This window comes from Coregonus clupeaformis, chromosome 8 (assembly GCF_020615455.1).
Source record: "Coregonus clupeaformis isolate EN_2021a chromosome 8, ASM2061545v1, whole genome shotgun sequence".
Taxonomy (NCBI): Eukaryota; Metazoa; Chordata; class Actinopteri; order Salmoniformes; family Salmonidae; genus Coregonus; species Coregonus clupeaformis.
This window is the reverse complement of record NC_059199.1, coordinates 55,777,548-55,798,692: the sequence shown is the minus strand read 5'-3', so window position 1 is coordinate 55,798,692 and position 21,145 is coordinate 55,777,548. Positions and strand designations below refer to the sequence as shown.

The window sequence follows — 21,145 nt, the reverse complement described above, 5'->3', positions numbered from 1 at the left end:
CGCACCCCCTCTCCTAACCACCCATCACAAACACGCACACACGTACACATACACACAGGCATACACACACACCCTTTTGTCCGACCTCCCGTCTTTCAAATACTCGGCATGGTTTGAAGAGGATCAACACATTTTTAAAAACACCCAAACATTCCATCTTTCTCTCTCTCTCTCGCTCTCTCTCTCTCTCTCTCTCTCTCGCTCTCGCTCTCGCTCTCTCTCTCTCTCTCTCTCTCTTCTCTCTCTCTCTCTCTCTCTCTCACTGTTTGTCTTTCTCTTTCACTCTGTCTCAGTTTCTTGCCTTTCCTTTTTCCTCCAACCTCTCTCTTTCTCTTGCTTGTCTATATATCTATATCTATGTCTATATATCTATATCTATGTCTATATATCTATGTCTATGTCTATATATCTATATCTATATCTATATATCTATGTCTATATATCTATATCAAATTTCTCTCTTCCGCTCTCTTGTTCTCTCTCTGTCTTTCTCCCTCTTACACACACCAGTGTCTGTCTAGGTAATTGATTGGGCAACTGGAGCCAGACAGAAAAACTTAGGGAGAGAGAGAGAGAGTGTGTGTGTATGTGTGTGTGTGTGTGTGTCTGTGTGTAACCTGATGCGTGTGTGTGTGTGGAGGAGTAGCAGGGAGTGTCTGAATGCTTCAGATTACTATCAGTGTGGGACACACTACTGGGCAGCGGCCCACACACACATTACAGACTAGTGATGTGCGGGTTGACTCATAACCCGCAGTCCCCGTGGCGTGTTTAGGGTCATTAAATATTGTGTGGATGAAGGGCATATGGGTTGTGGGTGGGTTGAATAAAGAGAAAACAATACCTTAAAAAATCATTAAATGTATAATTCTTGTGAAATGTATATCTATAGGCTACATTGAGGTTTTTCTTTCATTATTTTAGGCTATCTGGCATTAGTGCGTAAGCCTAAACTTTAGGGCCTAATGGCCGAGATCCTTTTAACACCTACATTCGGATAGCCACGCTTTCTCCACCCTCATGTGGGTGCTAGCAAGCTAGCAAGCAGACTAGGTAGTGTTAGGTGTCAAAAGCCAATCCAGTAGGGGCTGGAAACTATAGTGAGCTTTGATTGGTCAATAGTGACGCTGTGTCGCAAAGTATTTGCATAACGTTCAGCTTTCCCCAACTTTGGTCCCACATTCATTCTAGCGATTTATTACATTATTCTGATGAGCAAGAGTTTATTTGGTCTTCTGGGGCAACATATAATGACAGAAGAGAAGCTGCATGTATGTAATTATAGACAAGTTGACTAACAAATAGCCTACAGTACCAACATGTCGGAAATTATAAGCAGAAACATATCTAAACCAGGCAAAAAAAATCCTGCACCCCTGTCATAAAAACATTCTGCCATCTCTGACTGAAACCTACAGCACATTTTCTATATTAGCGGGTTAGGGTTGGGTGCAGACCTCAGATTTTCACTCTATCACATATAGTTGGGCGGTTGCGGATGGGTTATTAGCAATTGTGGGAGGGATTCCGGGGTGAACATTCAGCTGACCCGCACACCACAGACACACTCTTGTTGTCGGCCTTGCAACATGTTGGCATTGAGGAACATTCGATGCAGCAACTTGAAATGTCCTCGCTTTCTGCCCTTATTATGATGCCAACAGATTAAAAAGATATGTAAGCAAATAACTTAAGCATCTCCTCTCTCTTATTGCTACAAGCCACGACACGCTAGAATTTAGTGGTGGTAGGCAAGTAAAGAGCTCTCAGAAACAAACAATTATGTCATCTAGACAAGAAAAATATTACAGATAGAGTACAATAGCTCAGTGTGTCAATGTTAGTTTATGCAGTGTATACACATGTATAGTAAGTGGCAGATTGAGTATGATCAAGTGTGTTTATAGACACACGATTTAAGAGAGAGAGATTAAGGGAGAGAGAGAGGGACAGAGAGCAAGGGTGGAGGGCGAGAGAGAGAAAAGAGAGAGATAATTAGAAAACAGAGGGTAGGAAGACATTGAATAAGAAAGTGAGAGAGAAGTAGAGATTGAAAGAGAGAGCGTGATCATTAGACACTGAAAGAGAGGGGGAGAGAGAAAGAGAGAGAGAAAAGAGAGAGAGATCATTAAAAAACGGAGAAACAGAAGGTAGGAAGACATTGAAAGAGAAAGAGAGAAATAGAGATTGAAAGAGAGAAAGAGAGAGAGATCATTAGATACTGAAAGAGAGAGGGAGGAGAGAGAGGACTCAGTGTAACCTAACCCATTGAGGCTCCAGGTGCAGAGGGTTGATCAGTGCGTTTGGGCTGGCATTACCCCCCTCTAGCCCCCTCTATCCCCCCGTCCCAAATGGCACCCTATTCCCTATATAGTGCATTACTTTTGACCAGGGCTCATAGGGCTCCGGTCAAAAATAGTGCACTATGTAGAGAATAGGATGCCATTTGGGACGCTGCCTTCCCTTCTACCCCGCTTTCCCCCCCTCTATCCTGGGCATACTGAGAGCCTGTCTTTGTATAGCTGCCAGGAGTGCTACCGCAGAGTGCCAGCAAACACACACAAACAAGCATTGCACGTACGCACACACACACACACACACACACACACACACAAATAGACACAGACACACAAGAGTAGCGCACACGCGTGAGCGATACATACACACTCGTCCTCGAGCCACTCCTAACCTACCAGCTCTCACAGTCTCACATCAGAATTAGACGTTCATCCATGTTTGTCAAACATCAAATTTCGAAGTTGTTCTGCTCCTATCACCCTGTATCTCTCCCAACCTCTTTCCCTACTCTTCATCCCAGTAACGCTCCTTCTAATCCCTCCTTTTCCTCACCCCTCTTCCTCACTCTTTAGTGTATGGAGGTTGGGTAAGGTAGCCTATACTGTACAATGCTGAGGGGTGTTTGTCTGTGGCTTGGATCAGACTTCAGAGTCGGAGTGCCAAACTAACAGAGGAGAACTTATCCCTGTCTCTATCACTCTCTTTCTTTCTTGTTCACTCACTACCTCTCATTTTCTCGTTCTCTGTTTCAGTGGAGCTCCTTGATGATGCCGCTGGCTCGCTCCACAGCCCCCCCCCTCACACACACATGCACACACACAGTTGTCCCGTGGGGTTGCTGTAACCGTGCCAGACCCACTGCAGTTCCACCTGGATCACTCTCCAGGGAGTACTCCTCCTCCTTTCTCCTCACTCCATACCTCCTTCTATCCTTCTCTCTCTCTCTCTCTCTATCTTGCTCGCTCTCTATTACCTCTCTCTCTTTCCATCTCTTGCCCTATCTCCCTCACCTTCTCCTTCCATCCATTCTCTCCCTCCTCCCTTCATCCTCTATCTCCCCAGTCCCCACTCCTCCTCCTCCCTTTCACTCCTCCTCCTCCCTTTCCCTCACACCGTTCTCAAAGCTGGAGTTTAAATGTAATTCACCCATTACCCCTCCATTACTGGTAGTGTTATTTCAACCCTAACTACGTCATAAATGGCACCCTATTCCCCATAGACTCTGGTCAAAAGTAGTTCACTATATAGGGAATAGAGTGCCATAAAGGACACATCCAGTCTTATTTAAACCCAAATCTACCAGGGGTTGGCCACTCATGAAAACACACCCGGACCCCCTTCTTAACCTCTAACCTATGACCCCATACAGCTGGTTGAATGTCACCCGTTTCATTTTCACCCTATGTCTGTGTTGAACCCTAGCTGGTTACACACACAGACGCAAGTATGCACACACACGCACACACATACACACACACACACACACGTCTCCATTGACCCTGGTTAAAAGCTGACACTGTAAGGTCCTTCTCTCAAGGTCAACTGATTGACTGGCTGCACATAGGAAGAGAGTCTGTACGTGTGGAACATGGCAATTAACAGGGTAGGGTAGATGTTACCCCCGTAGGTACAGATCTAGGATCATCTTACTTGACATCTTTAATCTGCACATGGTTATATACTTTTAAAATCAATATAATAACTGACTGACTGCACATAAGAGAATAGATTATATACATGTTTAACATGGCAATTACCTATAGGTAGAGATATAGGATCAGCTTACCCCACATCTATCATCCACACAAGTTTTTTTATATCATATTAAATTCATTTAGTGTGAGGAAATATTTGTAGTGTAAATGTACTCATTGAAACTAGTTATTAACACGGTATTACAAATATATTATAACAGTATTATAGAGATAATAGTTGTGTATTATAACAGTATAATAAAGCTAATAGTAGTTGACTATAAGGGTTTAATATATATAATAGTAGTGTATTACAACTATATTATATAGCTAATCATGTTGTATTATAACAAATAATAAACTGATAACTAAAAGGGTATAATAACGATCATCTTAAGCTAATGTGTGTGTGTTCAGCAGACTGTTTAACATCATGACCACTGGTTTCCCTCAGCCTCTTTGTGTTGGAGCAGATATGTGTGTCACTCTCTTTATCGCTCATCTGAGAAACCTTCCCTAGGGGCACACACACACACACACACACACACACACACACACACACACACACACACACACACACACACACACACACACACACACACACACGCGCGCGCACACACACACACAAACAATTGCCCTCTCACACGATCCCAGTAAGTGGGAATGTCCCCTTTAAGTGCAGAGAGGCGAACGGAACAACGCCGTCTCCTCCTCTCCTCGACGTAAGCCTTCTTATCAACCTATCACCGAGCTAACCCCGCCCCCACAGCCAGGAAGCGAGCAGCTCTGGCGAGTAAATGCCTGACCCGACACTAGATTGATACTAGACGTTGTATCATTACGGCGAATACTGCAATAGAAAGGATGAACTTGTCTTCTACTTGAAGGGAGGATACAATTACATTTAGTTTGGCTGTAGTAGCCCTTTAATTTGATAACAGTTGTCTTCAGTACTCGACACCAACTTATCAGACAAAGAAGACTGTGAAGAGACTTAGTTATTTTTCCTCAAAGGTTGTCTTTAAACCTTTCTGTTTTTTTTAACGACCTTGTTGGTTTTATATTTTTTTGTAGTGAAGGGACTAATAGACCAGACAGCAAAGTGGATTTAACGGGTGCGTCGCCGCCTTCCACTTTATCTCCAAGATGCTATTGGTGTCTCCGCGGCTAGTCGACACACCTCGCATGGAGCCCATAGTAAGTTAACTACCTTTTCATTCTATGGTTCTAATGATCACTAGCGCTAATTTGATGCTGGCTCGAGGGTGTGAGAGGCTGAGAGGCAAGAGAGTTTATGTGTGGGGTGTAATGTGCTGCCAGTGTGCGTGAGTGAGACAAAGTGGTTAGGGATATGGATGAGATACTACACTTGATGGCCAGATTCCTTTATTGTAGTGAGACTATAGTGTGTGTGTGTGTGTGTGTGCGTGTGTGTGTGTGTGTCCATATCTTGCTATTTAATTATGTGTTTAGGCTTTTCAGTGATGGCATTTGTACCTTAGACTGATTTACTCTCTCTGTCTCTGTGTGTGTTTTGTGACATACTGAGTATGCGCCCAGACCGGGAAATCAAATCAATAGCCTACATTTAGTTAGAGAGCAGGATTGATAGATATCGTAGTGACCACAGAGATTAAACAGCTATCCGTGGGGCTTCAGAGGCTATAGGAAAAGCCTGAACATTAGCCTTCAGTAAAGATTAGGTATGTGTGTGTCTCTCTCACGAACACCAGTCACTCTGTGTGTTCATAATTCCGGTAAAGTTCCGTGACTAGAATACTCTACTATCGGATGTTGGGGTTTCTCGGGCGTGCGTCAAAATTGCAACAAAATAACCATTTCCAGGGGAGAGGTTGTGCGGAGAGAGCGTGAAGCGCGGGAGACTCGCTATGCTACTTGTAGCAATTTATATCAATAGACTTACTGGAGATAATAGCGGCTACAGTGCTAGGCTACTGCTACCACCACTCAAGACGGAGAGGGTCTCAGTGACTGAATGCTCTCGCTGCTCAGTTCCAGCTCCTCTCAAAAGGCTTCTTCCCTTTTTGATAGCAAGTAAAAACCTTTGTGTTCTCATGCTTGGCTGAACGCACTGAGCAGTGAGCGGAGCCACTATGCTAGGCTCCAGTCTCTCTCTCTCTCTCTCTCTCTCTCTCTCTCTCTCTCTCTCTCTCTCTCTCTCTCTCTCTCTCTCTCTCGCTCTCTGTCGCTCTCTCTGTCGCTCTCTCTCTCTCCCCGTGAAAGTCAAGCTAAACCCCCGCCTCTCCCTCCCGAGCACCAGCATGCAGTCTCCTTGTAGGAATTAAAGGCCATTTATGTGGCTTCTGAATCGGCCGTGCAGTCAGCGGGCTACCGCTCTGTAACAAAAGAGCGTCTCTAGAGCTGGGTCAGACCGTTGATTTGGTGTAGGAGAGGCTATTTAACTATTACGCTTTAGGGCTACTATAGCATAATAATGATAATGTGTGTCTCTCTCTCAATTAAATTAAATTCTCTCTCTCTCTCTCTCCCTCTCTCTCTCTCTCTCTCTCTCTCTCTCTCTCTCTCTCTCTCTCTCTCTCTCTCTCTCTCTCTCTCTCTCTCCCTCTCTCTCTCTCTGTGTCATATGGGTTTAACTGCGATGTTAAACAATTGTGTGGATTAGAGAGGGGAAAACGATTTATGCACCAGATCAGATTGATGGTTACTTAATGGCTTGATATGATAATAACACATTGACACAGATAAATTGTGTGTGTGTGTGTGTGTGTGTGTGTGTGTGTGTGTGTGTGTGTGTGTTTAATAGGTATAGGAAATAGAAGAGGTACATAGTCTAGGGGCTTAGACCAGCAGTAGGACACACATACAGACACACACACACACATACTGTGACACTCTGGCTCCATGGACTTTGATTATTGAGCCAGGGTTGTTCATTTTCTTTTGGGTGTATTTCTATGTTGGTTTCTAGGTGTTCATTTCTATGTTGTGGTGGTTCTTGATTATTCATGTGACTCCCAATCGGAGGTAACGAGTGACAGCTGTCGGCTCGTTATCTCTGATTGGGAGCCATATTTAAACTGTTGTGGTTTCACTGTGTGTTTGTGGGTTTTTGTTCCGTTTTCGGTCTGTGTACCGTGGACTTCATTGAGTCGTCTTTTGTTTTGTATTTGGTTACTTTGATTAATAAAGTCATGTTTCTTGGACACGTTGCGCCTTGGTCATACTTGGACGACATAGACGACCGTGACACATACACTGTGAATGACTGACTGGGGGATTAAAAGGCGGACTGCTAGAATACATAATGATATTAAACACAAGCCCTGTCATCCATTAGCTGTGTGTGTGTGTGTGTGTGTGTTTGTTTGTGTGTGTATGTCCGCAGAGAGAGACGGCACAGCGCCTACCCCTAGAAAGCTATTCTTGGCCTAGTTCAATAGGCTAAATTCACCAGATACCCTTTAGATACCATAGGCTATAACAACGTCTCTATACAACATTTAGTTGTATAGTGCTGGAGTAAGAGGTTATATAATCATGTCGTTTTATATAGGCCTATATTTTTTTAAGGGTATTTAAAACGTTTTATTGACAGATATAGATTAGAGTATGAGATGGGGAGATAGACGAGAGCGATACAGTTCAGAAAGTGAGTGGCGTAACTGGGTATTGAACTGCTGCATCAAGGGGCATATGTGGTCCTTGGGCTGCAGCACTACAACTACAGCAGGCCCCGGTTAATAACATATTTAATGACGTCTGTATAAGATGTTTAGTTGTGCTTGAGTAAGGGATATTTATTTTGATGAGTTATCAAAACATGCAGACATTCAATGTTGCTGTACCGTTGGACGGATCAATGATGGTGTCAGCTCAGTTAATCTAAACAGTAAAAATGAAAGCAAGCAGTTATAGTGGTGACTTAAGACTGGCTACCACACCTCCTCGTCCCTCTCTCTCCCTCTCTCTCTCTCTCTCTCTCTCTCTCTCTCTCTCTCTCTCTCTCTCTCTCTCTCTCCCTCTCTGTCTGTCTGTCTGTCTGTCTGTCTGTCTGTCTGTCTCTCTCTCTCTCTCTCTCTCTCTCTCTCTCTCTCTCTGTCTGTCTGTCTGTCTGTCTGTCTGTCTCTCTCTCTCTCTCTCTCTCTCACTCGATCTCCCTCTCTTTCTCTCTCTCTCACTCTCTCGCGCTCCTTTCCCCTCTGCTTGGCTTGACACAGATTTCCATAGATATGCTAGGCTAGTTATTTCCCTTCTTAGTTGATTGCTCAGTCTCTCCCCTGTGACCATGTCACCCCCCCCCTCTCCCTCTCTCTCTCTCTCTCGCTCTCTCTCTCTCTCTCTCTCTCTCTCTCTCTCTCTCTCTCTCTCTCTCTCTCTCTCTCTGTGCGTCTTTATAAGTAATAGATAGACTCATATCCTGTCTACAAGAAATAAAAGTAGGTCTATAGAGGAAAGGAAAAAACTTGAAGACTAGACTACTTTAGTACCAGACTCACGATTCAGAGGTTGCGTCCCAAATGGCAGCCTATTCCCTGCATAGTGCACTACTTTTGAACAGAGCCCTATGAGCCCTGGTCAAAAGTAGTGCACTAAGTAGGGAATAGGCTGCCATTTGGTACACAGCCAGAATCTGTGATGCAATTTGTGGTCTAACTGATTGGAATGCTGAACGCAGCAGGGCGAAATGGAGATTGAGAGTGTGTGTGTGTGTGTTTGAGAGTTGCGAGTAGACCTAGCAATGCATGGAAACGGTCATGCATGCATGATATCTCCTCTAGCCAGAACTATGAAAAAGAAGTCTAACATTGGGGATTTGTTTTCTGTCTTTCTCATAATGAAAGAAAGCATATCTTTATCTTCCATCAGCTCAGTGTGTGTCTAAATCACATGTGTGTGTGAAAGTATGTCAATGGTACTACAAAACGCTGCTGGTGCTTTTCACACACTTGTTGGGAGTATTCTCGTCTTCTCTGTTCATCAATGCATTCTCTCTCTCGCTCTCTCTCTCTCTCTCTCTCTCTCTCTCTCTCTCTCTCTCTCTCTCCTCTCTCTCTCTCTCTCTCTCTCTCTCTCTCTCTCTCTCTCTCTCTCTCTCTCTCTCTCTTTCTTTCTCTCTCTCTCTCTTTCTTTCTCTCTCTCTCTCTCTCTCTCTCTCTCTCTCTCTCTCTCTCTCTCTCTCTCTCTCTCTCTCTCTCTCTCTCTCTCTCTCTCTCTCTCTCTCTCTCTCTCTCTCTCTCTCTCTCTCTCTCTCTCTCTCTCTCTCTCTCTCTCTCACAAACACACTCACACACAAACTCATCAATGCATTCTCCTCTCCACTTGGACCTTGTGACCTCTGTCATTATGCACTAATGGTGTTAAACGACCATTGAGACACACACACACACACACACACACACACACACACACACACACACACACACACACACACACACACACACACACACACACACACACACACATACACACACACACACACACCTGACCAAGAGGCTATTACCCAAAGCACTCTGCCTAATCATATATAGATCCTATTCTGTGTGTAGCTATTTGCTTGTATTGACATAATGACATACGGTTGGTGGCATTTACTTCAGTCTGTTAGTACCAATGACGGTCTTTCCAATGTGTGCATTTGTGTATGTGCATGTTCCACCTGAAGTAACGCCTCCTAAGAATGCAGGGAGAGAGAGAGAGAGAGAGAGAGAGATAGAGAGAGAGAGAGAGAGAGAGAGAGAGAGAGAGAGAGAGAGAGAGAGAGAGAGAGAGAGAGAGAGAGAGAGAGAGAGAGAGAGAGAGAGAGAGAGAGAGAGAGAGAGAGAGAGAGAGAGAGAGAGAGAGAGAGAGAGAGAGAGAGAGAGAGAGAGAGATTGAGAGTGGCGGGGAGGGAGGAGTGAGACGAACTACTTTCCTAATTATTTTATGCTAATTATAAAATTATAATGATACTAATAGATTATTACTATGTCATATAATATACATTAATTAATATTCACTTATATATTAGCTGCAGTAGGATAAAGTCTTGACTAGGCTATAAATGTGGTGTTTCTTGTAGCAGTGTACCATACCGTTAACCACAGTGATAGGCTTTCCCTGCCGTTTCAGCTGCTGGATCTCTCTGTTCACCTCAATTCGAACTGATCCACGGCCAAATGAGTCAAGCACTTTGAAGTCTACTGCTATAGCGATAGTCCTCTGCCAAAGGAATGTGTGTGTGTGAGCTCCTTCAGATCTAGTGCGTCGTCCAGCTCATTGCCAACAGTTTCTCAGTCAACGGCTTCGTCCCAAAGGGCACCCTATTCCCTATATAGAGCATCAGCTCTGGTTAAAAAAGTAGTGCACTATGTAGGGAATAGGATGCCATTTGGGATTGTAATGTGAGCGTCTGAACCAAGCCCACCCGAGCGAGCGCGGCACGACTGTCGGGAAAAGAAGGGCTGGTTTCCCACCTCAAAGTTCCGTTAACCAAAAACAACAACAATGAGTTGAAAGGAAAGAGAGAAAAAGATATGGAGAGAAAAGGGAGGAAGAGTTGTCTTTCATCAGACCCACAGTCTGTAACGATGAGCTCACGGATGTAATTGTGTTAGGAGAGCAAGAAGGAATATAACCCTAAAGTAGCGCACACACACACACACACACACACACACACACACACACACACACACACACACACACACACACACACACACACACACACACACACACACACACACACACACACACACACACACACACACACACACACACACACACACACACTTAACCCTGAACTATTTTAGTTGGCTAAAAGGAATCTCTCTGTTATTATGAGCCTCTTCATCACACAGCCTACAGTATGTACCTGCACCCTCTCAGAAATACCTTGCCCTTTACAAATGCTTTGTGTGTGTGTGTGCGTGCGTGTGCGTGTGTGTGTGCGTTTCGATGATAAACAGCCATTTTCGCACGGAAGAAGGGATGAAAAGGGGGGGATGAATTTCTGCTGATCTCCACTGCTGTGCCATATGGTCACTCCCCAAGAGAGATGGAGAGGGGGATCACGGGGGAGGAGAGGAGGGAGGGATGGGATGGCCTTGAGATGTGCTTGAGAGAACCAGCTGCTCTCTTTCAGTTGGTATGAAAGGGGGAACCAGTGAGACTGTGGACGGGGGACTTTGGTGCGTACATGTGTGTGTGTGTGTGTGTGAAGGGGGTGCAACTCTGACCCTTTTCTCCAGAGTAGCACCTCAGATCCACAGAGAGAGAGAGAGAGAGAGAGAGAGAGAAAGGGAGAGAGATATGACTGAGATTTCGTTATACTGATTTCACAACAACTCACAAATAGTACCCCATTAAAGGAAAAATCCACACAAAACCACAAATTCCTATAATTTACAGTGTTAAATAACACTAATATGTGAGAACAATATTTTTTGTGAACTAATATTTCATGTTGTCGTTATAAGGTTGGTAGCAACATATGAAAATCGTTGTGGAAATCTGTTGCAGCTCAAGTCGACTACAAAACCCACAATGCAATATGGGCTGGCTGGCTGGCAAACATAGCTACACACAATAATGCCAAAGTCAATATCAGAATGTGAAGTAGCTAGTTAGCTGTAAAATCACCTAAACAAACTGCACTATCAATTTAGGAGTCTACAATCTCACCATGTTCAACCTGCAGATCGATGTGCCTCGCAGAGTGGAGTCTTACATTTGCAATGGCACCATGCACCCTGGACTGAAGAGGCTGAGAAATAGAAGAAATGACACATTTCTCGAGGGTAGGAATATCGAGAGTAGACAACCTCCCGCGTTATGACATCGGCTAGTATTGAAATCTGACATGAATGATAGACATTTTTGCGATCTAAAAATCATATTCCTATTGACTTCCAGTGTAGTGAGAGTGGCTTTATTGCAATACTACGTTATACCAGCCACATTTCTTCCTGCTTAAATGGCAGTGGCTTAGATACACATGAAAACATGAAATGACCCCGGGAATCGATACAACATCGCTCGGAGATGCACAAAAACAATATACCATTTAAAATGGGTGAATCTTTCCTTTCAGTACAGTAATAGCGATTCTCAGTCCCTGAACTACTATAGAGAGTCTTCTTCACTGGGTATCTATCGTTGTACAATGGACTGTGTCTTTGGCCAAGACAGCTACCAACACTAATTGTTCCAGCTCATTAGTGTTACTCACTGTTTGGCTCATGAAATCACGCGGTCATCTCTTCCTGCCAGTAATATACCATTTTAAATGTCTCTCTTGTTTTGAAACATTTCTGAGTGTAATGTCTACTGTTCATTTCTGATTGTTTATTTCACTTTAGTTTATTATCTATTCCACTTCCTTTGGCAGTGTGAGCATGTTTCCCATGCCAATAGAGCCCTTTGAATTGAGAGAGAGAGAGAGGAGAGAGAGAGAGAGAGAGAGAGAGAGAGAGAGAGAGAGAGAGAGAGAGAGAGAGAGAGAGAGAGAGAGAGAGAGAGAGAGAGAGAGAGAGAGAGAGAGAGAGAGAGAGAGAGAGCAAGTGCGTCAATCTGACTATCAGACAACCAGGAAATAGGAGTGTTGCCTAGGGATGAAAAACAAACAGGACACACACACAACACCAAAAATCAGGTTCGCTTTTTCCGCTGACACTCAGGGAACACACACACACACGCTCTCAGATTCAAACACATTTATACATAATAAAGTGCTGTATGCTACCACCTTGGAGCACCCTCACTAATTATCACACTAATTATCACACATAAACACACACGGTGAGCGCACTGGGATTGTCTGTGATGTTTTTGAAAACAGTGGAGAGATTCTTCCCTCTCTGGCATTCAATCTCTCTCGCTCTCTCTCTCTCTCTCTCTCTCTCTCTCTCTCTCTCTCTCTCTCTCTCTCTCTCTCTCTCTCTCTCTCTCTCTCTCTCTCTCTCTCTCTCTCTGGTCAGTAGGTGGACTGGGTGTGCTAATTTGATCCTTGCATTTATAAAGAATATCAAAGCAGCAGATCAAGGTCTTTACGCCATCTAGGTGTGTGTGTGTGTGTGTGTGAATACTGATTGTATATCAGGGTCTAATTGTTACCTTGCTTTGTTTGTGGCTCCCCTATTGCATCATTCACCACACACAAACACACACACGTATGCACGCACGCACGCGCACACGCATTCACACACACACCCTCAAAGCCTTGACTCTCCCCATACTCTGTTGGACGTTCATGCTCTGTGTTTGTGATTAGGACCTTGATTCAGAGGTGTGTATGTGTGTGTGTGTGATATGGGCTGTGATGAAACTCTCTGCAACAGCCTCGGGAGGCTGAAGAAATGTGTCTTGGCCCCTAAGACCCTCACAAATTTCTACAGATGCACCATCGAAAGCATCCTGCCGGGCTGTATCACCGCCTGGTACGGCAATTGCAACGTCCGTCACAGGAACGGGTGCCGGTGTCACAGGAAGGCCAAGAAGATCATCGAGGACCTCAGCCATCCGAGCCACGGCCTGTTCACCCCGCTACCATCTCGAAGGCGGAGACAGTACAGGTGCATCAAAACAGCTCCTATCTCCAGGCCATCAGACTGTTAAACAGTCGTCACTAGCCGTCCTCCGCCCAGTACCCTGCCCTGAACTTTAGTCACTGTTCCTAGCCGGCTACCACCCAGTACTCTACCCTGCACCTTAGAGACTGCTGCCCTATGTACATAGAGTCATGGAACACTGGTCACTTTAATAATGTTTACATACTGTTTTACCCACTTTATTAGTATATACTGTATTCAAGGCTCATTCTATATAACTACTGCTGTACACACCTTTTCTATTCCTATACTATCCATACTGTCTTTACACACCATTATATTTATATATACACTACCAGTCAAAAGTTTGGACACACCTACTCATTCAAGGGTTTTTCTTTATTTCTACACTTTTTTTACATTGTAGAATAATAGTGAAGACATCAAAACTATGAAATAACACATATGGAATCATGTAGTAACCAAAAAAGTGTTAAACAAATCAAAACATATTTAATATTTGAGATTCTTCAAATAGCCACCCTTTGCCTTGATAACAGCTTTGCACACTCTTGGCATTCTCTCAACCAGCTTCATTAGCTACATTTACATTTACATTTACATCATTTAGCAAACGCTCTTATCCAGAGCGACTTACAAATTGGTGCATTCAACTTATGATAGCCAGTGGGACAACCACTTTTTTTTTAATGGGGGGGTGGGGGAGGGAGGGGTAGAAGGATTACTTTTATACTATTCCAGGTATTCCTTAAAGAGGTAGGGTTTCAAGTGTCTCCGGAAGGTGGTCAGTGACTCTGCTGTCCTGGCGTCGTGGGGGAGCTTGTTCCACCATTGGGGTGCCAGAGCAGCGAATAGCTTTGACTGGGCTGAGCAGGAACTGTGCTTCCGTAGAGGTAGGGGGGCTAGCAGGCCAGAGGTGGATGAACATGGTGCCCTCGTTTGGGTGTAGGGTCTGATTCAGAGCCTGAAGATAAGGAGGTGCCGTTCCCCTCACAGCTCCGTAGGCAAGCACCATGGTCTTGTAGTAGATGCAAGCCTCAACTGGAAGCCAGTGGAGTGTGTGGAGGAGCGGGGTGAGATGAGAGAACTTGGGAAGGTTGAACACCAGACGGGCTGCAGCGTTCTGGATAAGTTGTAGGGGTTTAATGGCACAGGCAGGGAGCCCAGCCAACAGCGAGTTGCAGTAATCCAGACAGGAGATGACAAGTGCCTTGATTAGGACCTGTGCCGCTTTTTGTGTGAGGTAGGGTCGTACTCTGCGAATGTTGTAGAGCATGAACCTGCAGGATCGGGTCACCGCTTTGATGTTAGCGGAGAACGACAGGGTGTTGTCCAGGGTCACGCCAAGGTTCTTTGCACTCTGGGAGGAGGACACAATGGAGTTGTCAACCGTAATGGCGAGATCATGGAGCGGGCAGTCCTTCCCCGGGAGGAAGAGCAGCTCCGTCTTGCCGAGGTTCAGCTTGAGGTGGTGATCCGACATCCACACTGATATGTCTGCCAGACATGCAGAGATGCGATTCACCACCTGGTTATCAGAAGGGGGAAAGGAGAAAATGAATTGTTTTTTGTCTGCGTAGCAATGATAGGAGAGACCATGAGAGGATATGACAGAGCCAAGTGACTTGGTGTATAGAGAGAATAGGAGAGGGCCTAGAACTGAGCCCTGGGGGACACCAGTGGTGAGAGCACGTGGTGCGGAGACAGATTCTCGCCACGCCACCTGGTAGGAACGACCTGTCAGGTAGGACGCAATCCAAGAATGAGCAGCGCCGGAGATGCCCAACTCGGAGAGGGTGGAGAGGAGGATCTGATGGTTCACAGTATCAAAGGCAGCAGATAGGTCTAGAAGGATAAGAGCAGAGGAGTCACCTGGAATGCATTTCAATTAACAGCTGTGCCTTGTTAAAAGTTAATTTGTGGAATTTCTTTCCTTCTTAATGAGTTTGAGCCAATCAGTTGTCTTGTGACAAGGTAGATGGGGTATACAGAAGATAGCCCTATTTGGTTAAAGACCATGTCCATATTATGGCAAGAACAGCTCAAATAAGCAAAGAGAAATGACAGTCCATCATTACTTTTAGACATGAAGGTTTGTCAATACGGAACTTTCAAGAACTTTGAAAGTTTCTTCAAGTGCAGTCGCAAAAACCATCAAGCGCTATGATGAAACTGGCTCTCATGAGGACCGCCACAGGAATGGAAGACCCAGAGTTACGGATAAGTTCATTAGAGTTACCAGCCTCAGAAATTGCAGCCCAAATAAATGCTTCACAGAGTTCAAGTAACAGACAGATCTCAACATCAACTGTTCAGAGGGGACTGTGTGAATCAGGCCTTCATGGTCGAATTGCTGCAAAGAAACCACTACTAAAGGACACCAATAAGAAGAAGAGATCTGCTTGGGCCAAGAAACACGAGCAATGGACATTAGACCGGTAGAAACGTGTCCTTTGGTCCAAAAGTCCAAATGTGAGATTTTTGGTTCAAACCGTTCTGTCTTTGTGAGATGCGGTGTGGGTGAACGGATGATCTCCGCATGTGTAGTTCCCACCGTAAAGCATGGAGGAGGAGGTGTTATGGTGTGGGGGTGCTTTGCTGGTGACACTGTCTGTGATTTATTTAGAATTCAAGGCACACTTAACAAGCATGGCTACCACAGCATTCTGCAGCGATATGCTATCCCATCTGGTTTGGGCTTACATTTACATTTACATTTTAGTCATTTAGCAGACGCTCTTATCCAGAGCGACTTACAGGAGCAATTAGGGTTAAGTGCCTTGCTCAAGGGCACATTAACGTCATTTAGCAGACGCTCTTAGCCAGAGCGACTCACAAATTGGTGCGTTCACCCTATAGCCAGTGGGATGACTCCGCTGTCCTGGCGTCGTGAGGGAGCTTGTTCCACCATTGGGGTGCCAGAGCAGCGAACAGTTTTGACTGGGCTGAGCGGGAGCTATGCTTCCGCAGAGGAAGGGGAGCCAGCAGGCCGGAGGTGGATGAATGCAATGCCCTCGTTTGGGTGTAGGGACTGATCAGAGCCTGAAGGTACAGAGGTGCCGTTCCCCTCACTGCTCCATAGGCAAGCACCATGGTCTTGTAGCGGATGCGAGCTTCAACTGGAAGCCAGTGGAGTGTGCGGAGGAGGGGGGTGACGTGAGAGAACTTGGGAAGGTTGAACACCAGACGGGCTGCGGCATTCTGGATGAGTTGTAGGGGTTTAATGGCACAGGCAGGGAGGCCAGCCAACAGCGAGTTGCAGTAGTCCAGACGGGAGATGACAAGTGCCTGGATTAGGACCTGTGCCACTTCCTGTGTAAGGCAGGGTCGTACTCTCCGAATGTTGTAGAGCATGAACCTGCAGGAGGCGGGTCACCGCCTTGATGTTGGCGGAGAACGACAGGGTGTTGTCCAGGGTCACGCCTAGGCTCTTCGCACTCTGGGAGGAGGACACAGCGGAGTTGTCAACCGTGATGGCGAGATCACGGAACGGGCAGTCCTTCCCCGGGAGGAAGAGCAGCTCCGTCTTGCCAGGGTTCAGCTTGAGGTGGTGATCCGTCATCCATACTGATATGTCTGCCAGACATGCAGAGATGCGATTCGCCACCTGGTTATCAGAAGGGGGAAAGGAGAAGATTAGTTGTGTATCGTCAGCGTAGCAATGATAGGAAAGGCCATGTGAGGATATGACAGAGCCAAGTGACTTGGTGTATAGGGAGAAAAGGAGAGGGCCTAGAACTGAGCCCTGGGGGACACCAGTGGTGAGAGCACGTGGTGCGGAGACAGCTTCTCGCCACGCCACTTGGTAGGAGCGACCGGTCAGGTAGGACGCAATCCAGGAGTGAGCCGCGCCGGAGATGCCCAGCTCGGAGAGGGTGGAGAGGAGGATCTGATGGTTCACAGTATCAAAGGCAGCAGACAGGTCTAGAAGGACAAGAGCAGAGGAGAGAGAGTTAGCTTTAGCAGTGCGGAGAGTCTCGGTGACACAGAGAAGAGCAGTCTCAGTTGAATGACCAGTCCTGAAACCTGATTGGTTTGGATCAAGAAGGTCATTCTGAGAGAGATAGCAAGAGAGTTGGCTAAAGACGGCACGCTCAATAGTTTTAGAAAGAAAAGAAAGAAGGGATACTGGTCTGTAGTTGTTGACATCAGTGGGGTCGAGTGTTGGTTTTTTGAGAAGGGGAGCAACTCTCGCTCTCTTGAAGACGGAAGGGACATGGCCAGCGGTCAAGGATGAGTTGATCAGCGAGGTGAGGTAGGGGAGAAGGTCACCGGAGATGGTCTGGAGAAGGGAGGAGGGGATGGGGTCAAGCGGGCAGGTTGTTGGGCGGCCTGCAGTCACAAGTCGCAGGATTTTATCTGGAGAGAGAGGGGAGAAAGAAGTCAAAGCATAGGGTAGGGCAGTGTGAGCAGGACCAGCAGTGTCATTAGACTTAACAAACGAGGATCGGATGTCGTCAACCTTCTTTTCAAAGTGGTTGACGAAGTCATCCACAGAGAGAGAGGGGGGGAGGATTCAGGAGGGAGGAAAATGTGGCATAGAGCTTCCTAGGGTTAGAGGCAGATGCTTGGAATTTAGAGTGGTAGAAGGTGGCCTTAGCAGCAGAAACAGATGAAGAAAATGTAGAGAGGAGGGAGTGAAAAGATGCCAGGTCGGCAGGGAGTTTAGTTTTCTTCCATTTCCGCTCCGCTGCCCGGAGCTCTGTTCTGTGAGCTCGCAATGAGTCATCAAGCCACGGAGCTGGAGGGGGAGGACCGAGCCGGCCGGGAGGATAGGGGACACAGAGAGTCAAAGGATGCAGAAAGGGAGGAGAGGAGGGTTGAGGAGGCAGAATCAGGAGATTGGAGGGAGAAGGATTGAGCAGAGGGAAGAGATGATAGGATGGAAGAGGAGAGAGTAGTGGGAGAGAGAGAGCGAAGGTTGCGGCGGCGCATTACCATCTGTGTAGGGGCAGAGTGAGTAGTGTGGGAGGAGAGCGAGAGAGAAAAGGAAGCAAAGTAGTGGTCGGAGACATGGAGGGGAGTTGCAGTGAGATTAGTAGAGGAGCAGCATCTAGTGAAGATGAGGTCAAGCGTATTGCCTGCCTTGTGAGTAGGGGGGGACGGTGAGAGGGTGAGGTCAAAAGAGGAGAGGAGTGGAAAGAAGGAGGCAGAGAGAAATGAGTCAAATGTGGACATAGGGAGGTTGAAATCCCCCAAAACTGTGAGGGGTGAGCCATCCTCAGGGAAGGAACTTATCAAGGCGTCAAGCTCATTGATGAACTCTCCAAGGGAACCTGGAGGGCTGATAGATGACAAGGATATTAAGCTTAAATGGGCTAGTGACTGTGACAGCATGGAATTCAAATGAGGAGATAGACAGATGGGTTAGGGGAAAAACTGAGAATGTCCACTTGGGAGAGATGAGGATTCCTGTACCACCACCCCTCTGACCAGATGCTCTCGGGGTATGCGAGAACACATGGTCAGACGAGGAGAGAGCAGTAGGAGTAGCAGTGTTTTCAGTGGTGATCCATGTTTCCGTCAGCGCCAGGAAGTCGAGGGACTGGAGGTTGGCATAGGCTGGGATGAAGTCAGCTTTGTTGGCAGCAGAACGGCAGTTCCAGAGGCTGCCCGCGACCTGGAACTCCACGTGGGTGGTGCGTGCAGGGACCACCAGGTTAGAGAGGCAGCAGCCACGCGGTGTGGTGCGTTTGTGTAGCCTGTGCAGAGAGGAGAGAACAGGGATAGGCAGAGGCATAGTTGACAGGCTGTAGCAAATGGCTACAAAAATGCAGAATGAGATGAGAATGAGATGAGCTAAGCATCTGGGAGAGGAGAGAGCAGGGCCTCCCTCACCAAAAACTTCTACCTCAGAAACTAAAATTGTTTCACTGAACCACCCGAACAAAAACTCTCCCAACTTCCACCTTTAGAAATCAGAATTGTTGTGAACCACAGCGGTTCAATGTTTAAAGGAATAGACTCAACCCACTTTATTCAGCTAGCTAACTATGACACCATAGCTAACTAGCAAGCTAGCATCCAATAACAATAACACACCGTTTAGCACCAACACTTGGTCACAACAAACCACCAATAGTGTGATAACACACTAAACAGATCATTCGTGTCTGTGTCAAGTTCCTTTCATGACGCAGCAATGATTAGACGTTGGCTAGCTAGGACAAGTATATTGTATTTAGCTACTACCGTACAGTTAGCTGGTCGTGTTGGGTAGCTAGCAATGGCCACTGTGTTGACTTTGTTTGAAGAACGGCTAGCTAGCTAGCTTCGTGCTACACCCGGCACACAATGGCTACTGTGTTGACTCTGACTCTGTTCGAAAAAACGGCTAGTTAGCTCGCCAGTGCTACAGCCGGCACGGCCGAAGACACTGCCAAGACACAGTAACTACCCACAACAACCCACGATGCCTAGCTATGACGCCGTAGTTAACTAGCAAGCTAGCATCCATTAACACACAATTTAGCACCAATACTTGGTTACAACAAACTGCCAAGAGTGTGTTAGCACACTAAACAGATAATTCATGTCCGTGTCTAGTTCCTTTCATAACGCATAACGCAGCAAAAAATTAAACGTTGGCTAGCAGCACATTAACATTGGAAACAGCTCTCCAGCGTTGCTAATCGTTACCAGTAGCTACCCGCTAGCTAGCTAGCCTCGTGCTTCGATACTAACCTACAATTACCTACGGAAACCTACAATAACAACAATACTAACCTATAATAAATACAATACCTAACTACAGCTAACTACCTACCTACGATCTAATACATGTGGGACTATCATTTGTTTTTCAACACGACAATGACCCAACACACCTCCAGGCTGTGTAAGGGCTATTTTACCAAGAAGGAGGGTGATGGAGTGCTGCATCAGATGACCTTGCCTCCACAATCCCCCGACCTTAACCCAATTGAGATGGTTTGGGATGAGTCGGACGGCAGAGTGAAGGAAAAGCAGCCAACAAGTGCTCAGCATATGTGGGAACTCCTTCAAGACTATTGGAAAAGCTGTCATCAAGGCAAATGGTGGCTATTTGAAGAATCTCAAATATAAAATATGTTTTGATTTGTTTAACACTTTGTTGGTTACTACATGATTGCATATGTGTTATTTCATAGTTTTGATGTCTTCACTATTATTCTACAATGTAAAAAATAGTAAAAAATAAAGAAAATCCCTTGAATGAGTAGGTGTGTCCAAAGTTTCGACTGGTACTGTATATATTTGTAATCTGGTCTCTGACATTGCTCATTCTGATATTTCTTAATTTTTCTGGATTATGTGCGTATAGTTTTGTATTGCTAGGTACTATTACTGCACTGTTGGAGCTAGAAACACAAGCATTTCACTGCACCTACAATAACGTCTGCAAATCTGTGTCCGCGACCAATAAGTAGACTGAAGTAGACTGAGAATGAAGAGAATGTATACAGAGAATAATAGAAATAGCGAATGAACGAAAGAAGGAGAGAAATAGGGATGGAAGAGAAACGCGTGTGTTTTGTGTGGAAGGTGGCTGTGTGTGTGTGTGTGTTATTATGTGCGTGCTAGCGTGCCTGAGTTGTGTGTGTGTGTGTGTGTGTGTGTGTGTGTGTGTGCACTTGCTTCTGTGTCTGC

General features: G+C 45.8%; 1 protein-coding gene across 1 annotated transcript in view; it reads left to right on the top strand.

The window, feature by feature from the left end:
• Positions 1-4,813: 4,813 nt before the first annotated feature.
• Positions 4,814-21,145, top strand: part of LOC121571277 (trithorax group protein osa) — an 89,957-nt gene continuing 73,625 nt past the window's right edge. Inside the window, exon 1 of the mRNA XM_041882652.2 lies at positions 4,814-5,189. Coding sequence (XP_041738586.1) covers positions 5,139-5,189 — 51 coding nt within the window. The 5' untranslated portion in view covers positions 4,814-5,138. The remainder of the gene's footprint in view (positions 5,190-21,145) is intronic.